Consider the following 7,644-nt stretch of genomic DNA (forward strand, 5'->3'; position numbering starts at 1 on the left):
GGGGCGGGCAGGGCCCGGGCCGCGGGGCGCGGCGCGGCGCGGTTCTGTAGCGCGGTCGGTCGTGTCAGCCTTTGCCTCGCAGCCCTCCCCGTGGCACCCCCTGATGTCATGGTTTTGGGCTTGACGCTGGCCGCGATGCTCCAGAGAGGGACGCGGGGCCTGCAGCTGGTGTTTGTTTTACCGCAGCTTATGTCGGACTGTAGGGTAGGATGGTCACCTTCGCCGTATCGAAACGCTCCCCGTGCTGTTCCAGATCCGAGGTGAGCAAGGCATGTCGGCAGGAGGAAGGGAGATTAGAAAAATCACCTATGTAAATAGCAAGCCCGGGCCTGGCGCGTCAGGCCCCTGGCCCGATCTTATCACTGCTTTCCTGGTGAGCCACTCACCGCTTTATTAGAAATGGGCACTTCTTGAAACTGTAGAAGGAAGTGGAAGGTTTCGCTCTGCTTTGCGTGAAGTGCAAGGCACTGCATCATAATTGAAGCTTAGTGATAAGATCCCAGGGCGCTTATTGCCAGAAGCGATGTGCTCGTGTTGTGAACCCCTCTGCTGATGAACAAGCCATGCAAAGGCAGAGAGCCGAGCTGGCAGGGCGAGCGGAGCCCTCCTGACCGGTCATCATTCAGGCATGTGCTTTGCCAGCAGTGCAGCCCTTCTGCTTGGAGCTGAGGGTTTTGTGCAAGTGCTGTTAATAGAAAAGAAGGAAAAGAGGAGAAAAAAAAAAAAGTTAAAATATATTAAAATTAGAAGAAAGTGATGCTAAATGGTGGCATTGTTATAAACTGATTTGTGTTCCCTTCATGAAGACATCTCTTGTAGTCTTTTATCAGAATATTAACTAGCACTCTTCGTGGTGGCTTACGTTGAAGTGAAACTCTTGCGGGGGGGGGGAAGAGAACGTGAGCTATAAGTAGCCATTAGCATCCTGGTAGGCCTCAGAGAGCCTCAGCATCCAGCACAATCAGATGTTTGTGCAAAGATAACTTCTCCCTCAGTGTACTTGATCTGAGCATTTGGTTCAAAGTGAACACGCTGCCGTTAGGGAGACTTGGGTGAGAACATGTAGCGTGCTAGATGTCCTGTGGTTCTGATCCATCTTCGTTTTCCCATGAGACATTGTCTATCAGCAGCACAAGAAACTTGGCACTTTGAAATGGCCATCTCAGGTCTGTTTTCAGCCCTCCGTTCCCTCCTCTCCCCAATAATTCCAGTACCCAGTGTTCATTTTCCTATTCCTGCTTCATCGTCGGGCCTCTAAACGCTTTGTGTGCACCTAGGAAACATAATTCCTTTACTTAAGGCATTTCCCCGAGAACTAATATGTTCTCTTAGGCTTGTGAAAGCTATGTGCTTCCTTCACCTAGTTCATTATAAATATTGGTGTGGATGAATCGGACAACGATAAACATAGTCTTTTTTTAGCCATATACGGTGAGCATTGGTGAAGCATTAGGCCTAATAGTATTTCAGGCTTCTGTGATTTAGTTTTCCACACTGGGCAGTTCTAAATGCCACCGCTTCAAATTACGTCTTTGTTGGACAGAATAATTTCTAGGGAAAATGACTAAAACACTGACCAGTGTCACATCTAGTATTTTTTTTTTCTTTCAAAAAAAATACTTCTAGCTGTTACACAATGTGAGCTTGGTTTTGGTATATTTCAGCATGAGTAGTGTGGCAAGGCTGAGGGAACTGGGCAGAGAGGAATAGAAAATTACCTTTTGACATCTTTTATGTTAGTGTTGCTGCATTAGAGCAAAGAAAGTTTTAAATAAGCTTTGCTTTTTCCTACCCTATATGGATTTAAGTTTGACTTCTCCCTGAAACTAGATGATAAAAGAAAATCTGGAAAACTTTTGTTTGTTTGTTTGTTTTCTTTTAAGAAGGCAGGAAGGATTTTGTTTTACTGCTATTTTGTTTGCATGTTTATTATGCTCCATAGTTGGTTTTGTATTATGGAAGCCCCCAGCCTGCCTTTGTGGACCAGGATTCCAGCACATTAGGGGCTGTAAAAGCACAAAGTGGAAAATACAATCTCTGTCTCAAAATATTTTAGTCTAAGTGTAGGGGAGAAAATAGATAAATCCAGAAAAAGCTTACCCTCCATCATCCCCACTAGAAAAAATAGTGACAGATTTAATGCTCACCTGTGTAGTACTAAGTCAGTTGCTATGAGTCGGTTATAAGAATCCCTCAGGTGCTGTAGCAGGGAGTACTTATCTTACAGTGTACAGTCTGCCCTTTATTCCAACAGCTTTTTTTTTTAAGTATTAATTTTACCTGCTGCAAAGTTACTGCTAAAGTCAGCAGCAGATGCTGTCCGAAGATGGTAATGTGTTTCAAGTTGCCATAGGTAGATACCAGAGTCACTCTGTAGATGGACCTTGTCTCATCTCAGTATTTGGGTGGTAAAACCTACTGAGGTGAAATAAATTGAGCAATGTTATATTGGAGGAATCTTACTAATCATGGCTGTTACTATGATACAAATTTTCTGTAGCTAACATTGTGACTGGCTGTGATTTATTGTTGCCAAAGTCTTTCAGCAGTTTGTCATTTTTGCCTGTGTTTTCACCCTGCTTGAAGGATTTTGCACTTTTTTTTTGGCAGTAGTTTACAAAGGAAGTCACATTTAGGAGTTGTTTGGGAGAAGCTTTGTTTCTGTGACCTTTATTTAGGAAAAAAAAAAATCGCATACAAGAAAGCCTCATGACTTGTCTCTGGATATTTAAAGGCATAAAATCCTAATTCAGATCAGATTTAAATTTTCAAGCATTTCTATGGAATGCAGCATGTATTTTTTGCCTTCTCAAAGTTAAGGATCCATGTAAACATTTCTAGGTCCTAATGCTAAAACATTGCTTAAACAGTAAAATTATTGTTTAAGGGTTCTTATCCTAATGTATGGGGGCACGATTTATAGGAGAAGGAAAACTCTTTGACTGTCTAAATGAGAAAATACAAAATAGATTAGGTGCTTATTAACTGTAGCTGTCTGGAGTCTGCAAGTGTTGTGGTTTAACCTCAGCCAGCAAGTAAGCACCACGCAGCTGCTCGCTCACTCCTCCCTGCTCCCAGTGGAATGGGGAAGAGAATTGGGGAGGGGGGAGAGTAAAACTCTTGGCTTGAGATAAGAATGGTTTAATAACTAAAAATAATAATAATAATAAATATAATAATTGTAATTAAAAGGAATGTAACAAAAAGAGAGAGAGTTAAAACCCAAGAAAAGACACGTGATGCACAATGCAGTTGTTCACCACCTGCTGACCGATGCCTGCACAGCGATCGGCCCCTCCTGGCCAACTCCCCCCAGTTCATATACTAAGTATGACATTCTATGGTATGGAATATCTCATTGGCTAATTTGCATCAGCTGTCCTGGCTGTGCTCCCTCCCAGCTTCTTGCGCACCTCCTCGCTGGGAGAACATGGGAGGTGGAAAAATCCTTAAGTTAGGATAAGTGCTACTTAGCAACAACTAGAACATCAGTGTCTTACCAACATTATTCTCACACTAAAACCAAAACACAGCACTGTACCAGATACTAAGGAGCAAATTAACTATCCCAGCTGAAACCAGCAAGATATTTAGGTGACTGCTGCTGAGATCTAACATGTGCTGTGCCTGTCATGACACATCGTTTTGTCCTGATGGAGCTTTCAAGAATGGCACTGGGGAGCTGCTCAGTTATGGAGTTCCCACTTTCTTGTCTCTGCATTTGGCAGTGATCTGGCTGGAAATAGCAAAGGAAAAGTGGATTTTTCTCCATGCCTGACAAACACCTTTCTAGAAAACAAGTTGATATTCAGGTTAATTTTTTGCTTGGGTATGGAGTTACAGTGTGATGCAGGAACCAGTTAATGTAGAAATTAGGAAAAATATATGGTGATCCTTTGAATTCCTTGAATTTCATGTATGTACAGAGAGGTCTTGCTTCAGTGAGTGTTGATGAAGTGTTCTGATTATTTCATTTGTGCCAGTAGACTCAGTTCTTCAGGCTTTTTTCAGTAGCTCGACAAGCCTAGTTGCTACGAGGTATACTCCCATTCAAAGACAGAGATGTTGAGCAGAAAATAAAAGGTACAATCAAAAGCTCACACCCAACTGAAACTTTTAGAGGAACTGAAGACTACCACAGATGTAGCTGTGTTCCACTTTGAATGCAAAGTGTACCTCTCTCAGCTGCAGCAGGTTATTAACTTTCCCATTTTAAAAGTTATGCAGGCAGTAATACCAAAATACGTCACAACAGAGTAGTGAAAAGAGGTAATTTCTATGGAAATTCAGGGTCTTGATGAATGGTCCTATCACCTTGATATGGAAGGAAGTGCTTGGTGCCTGTGTCTGTTTTGTTTCCTGGTGGTTGAAACCCTAACCTTGTCAAAGCCATTAGCAAAACTCCCATTGGCTTCCCAAGGGCTCAGCTATCTGTGTTTTCAGAGGAGTTTGAGTAACTCAGCACTAACGAGCAAAGGGTGTGTGAGTGGAAGTAGGGTGTTCATTCGGTTCAGACACCCATGTTGCTTTGAGAACTAGAATGAGGAAGAAGTTCAAACTTCCCGTTTAAAAAATAATAATAAACAAATACAATATTTTCCTTCTCTTTGAGCTCTTCAGTTTGTTTTTTCTTGACTTGGGGAGTTTGTGGTGAAGACTGGGAGGCAGTGAGAGCTGATGGCTGACCCCTTACCTCTCCTTCTGTCTGTTCTCCAGACCAGTAGCTTACCCTGTCACCAACCTGTATTATTAACATGCTTGGTAATAGCGTTGCTGGTGGAAGAATTTGTATGGAGTAAAACAGATGTGAATTTGCACTGCTATCCTACAAATTTACTATAAATCTCAATTGAAATATGTGTGTTGATACAAAGAATTGTATAAACAATCGGAGATCTACACATGCAGGTGAAAAGCTAAACTGTATCCTTTGGACTTTGCAGTTTGTCATCTGAACATCCTTTCATTAGGTGTTGTGTTTGGCTGCCCAACTATGTAGCTAGAAGCCCAACTATGTAGCTAGAAAGTTGAAAAGCTCAAAGTCTTAGGTATTGTACAATCTGTACATTTGTCAGTATAGTGCGGTGTAACTTGTTTAAAGATATGGTTAAATGTAGAAATTTTCAAGACAAAACAAGAAAGTCAATCACTGCTTTTGTCAAGACTTGGATGAAATATTTTGTGTAGATCTCTTGATTGTAAAGCTGTTGCTGAGAACAGTGTTACAGGCAGCTGTCTCATGAATACCAATATGATGGGAGAAAAAACTATCATGAAGGACTATTTCAGTTAGTTCTGTAGCCTTTCTACACCAGGTAATTTGGTCTTTTGCTATCTCTTCTCCCGAGCAGCTGCATTTTAATGTTTAACTTTTAACATTAAATATAATATTTAACTAAAAAGTATTTTTAGCCAGTGCTGGCGTTGTAGTTAGCATGCTCCTAATATGTCTAGAAATAGTCATAACTTTAAAAAGAAACAAACAGTGTCAACAGTTCTGAGAAATCTTCTTTTTCAAACTAACTTCTTTTAGGTGGTTTCTTTGGATTTTATGCCTATGATTATATTTTCCGCTAAATTGCTAGAATTTCCTTACTTAGTCAGTATACCAAGGCACAGAGCCATTTTTTCGCTATAAAGTTTCCATGGGTTTGGTCTTACAGTACAAATTCAATGGAATATTGCCTAGAGTTTCCAAAAAGATCAAAGGTTGTTATGCCAGCCTCAGACCAGATAAGTGGGATTTAGGCTGGCTGACTGGCTGACTTCAGACTTTAGTCTGTGACTCGAAATATCTTGAATCTGCATGTGGTACAGACAAAGACAGGAAACAATACTGCAGAGAGCTAGCATGACTGGCGGGTGTTTGTGCAGCAAGTACACAGAAGAGTGCAAATACACTCCTTGTCACCTCATCTGCAGTGAGGTTGTTCATTACTAGAGGATACGTTACGGCCTGAAGACTCAAAGCAGGGTTTGGGACCCTGCTACAGCAGCCATTTCAAAATCGTGCAGGGTTTGTCTTCGCAGTAGGAGCAGCTTGTTTGTCCGGCATAGGTAATGTAACCTGCAGGGCAGCAGGGGTGAGCCTGACCTCTGTAGTTATATTGCTGGTGAAGTTCTGGTGGGATGTTTCATGGGTCTGACCAGTGCAATGTCTTGGCAGCTCTACTAGAGATCATTTCGTATCATAGAGATATGAAAACATCGTGTTGTAAAACAACCAGGATGTTGCCATGCTGTATTAATACAGGCATTTCCGAAGGTGAAAGAAAATAATATTTGGCAACAAGGACTGTTAATTATTATTTTTTTTAAATTAGAGTTCATAAGGACTTGTGTTTGCGAACTGTAGCACAGCTGGTATCACACTTGACATATCAGTTGGCCTTCTCATTTCCTTCTTTTCTGTTTAAACATTTAAATGTGCTTTCTCCCTCTCCCTGAAATTGAATTTTAGCAGTGTCTGTTAACCAGAAGCTGACAGGCTAGGAGAAGAGGACATTGCTTGGAAGGCACATGGTTTGGGTTGAACAGTGGACGTGCAGGGAAGTGGTGAGGTTAAAATGTTGAACCCGTGAAGGTGACTGGAAAGAATGAAGTTAAGACTAAGCACAGCCTGGATGAAGTTGTGGGATTGTGTTGGATGCATGTATGCTTGATTAGTCTGCATTCTCACTGCAGAACAGATAAATGGATGGTTTTGATTTGCATGTGTATCCTAAGTTATGTCTTGTTAATTTAGATTTAGAGTATCTTTGAGCTTGTGCTGAAATTTGGTCTGTATGGATGGAAAGCAGGCTATATGACTCTAATAGTTACATGCTGTGTGATTGTATATGAGTACTTTTAGGGCAAGTGTATTTGTGAGTATTTGTGTTGTAAGATTTTGACCTCCTTAGATAAGATACCATAGTTTTAGGTGCAAAAAACACCCCTAAAAATGTATTAGTATGACCAAGTTGTTGAAAAATGACTTCATATTGAGAAACACAGCAGCTGAAACAGGACAAATTGGCAATTCATAGAATGAAACTGGATTACAACTAAAACTGAAGTTGATACAAATGATTGGTGTTTAGAGGGAACTGGGTGCCTCCTTCATTCTGATAACTTGTGTGATATCTGCTGGGTTTTTTTCCAGTGGTTTATATATGCTAGGTTGTATTGGTGGGATGGGTGATACATGGTATGGAAATAACCATATAATTGGTTTGGGACATAGCTCATCAGAGGATTTGGCATTGACAGATTAAATGTACAGCTTTTTTCTGGAATGGCAACAAATGAAAATTCATACTTTTTCTTTGCTTACAATGGGGAAAATATGTAAGAAGTTTGACAAAGGTTGTAGTTTCTGTGATGTAGCTGCTGTAGTGTAATAGCAGACCTTAAGCTGTGTGTATTGCTAAGAATCTTAAGAGTTATTGTAGGAAATACAAAAAGGATGTCATATCCTTATTTAATACTTTTTTAAGAAAGTGTTCCCTTAAATTCCGTCTTTGAAGTACTGTGTTTTCGGAGAGGATAAATATTACTATATGGAGTTTTCTTTAATCTTTTCCTGTGTATTCTTCTTTAGGATGATGAATACAGTTGTAAACCAATGACCAAGACATAACTCTGTTTTCTGGGGCGGGGGGG

General features: G+C 40.8%; 1 protein-coding gene across 1 annotated transcript in view; it reads left to right on the plus strand.

Moving 5' to 3' along the window:
* TAAR5 (trace amine associated receptor 5) overlaps nucleotides 1-7,621 on the plus strand; it is a 15,079-nt gene extending 7,458 nt beyond the window's left edge. The window contains 1 exon segment of the mRNA XM_010575037.1: nucleotides 7,583-7,621. Within this exon segment, the coding sequence (XP_010573339.1) occupies nucleotides 7,583-7,621 (39 nt within the window).
* The last annotated feature ends 23 nt before the right edge of the window (nucleotides 7,622-7,644 follow it).

This window comes from Haliaeetus leucocephalus, unplaced genomic scaffold (genome assembly GCF_000737465.1).
Source record: "Haliaeetus leucocephalus isolate CR32 unplaced genomic scaffold, Haliaeetus_leucocephalus-4.0 Scaffold450, whole genome shotgun sequence".
Taxonomy (NCBI): Eukaryota; Metazoa; Chordata; class Aves; order Accipitriformes; family Accipitridae; genus Haliaeetus; species Haliaeetus leucocephalus.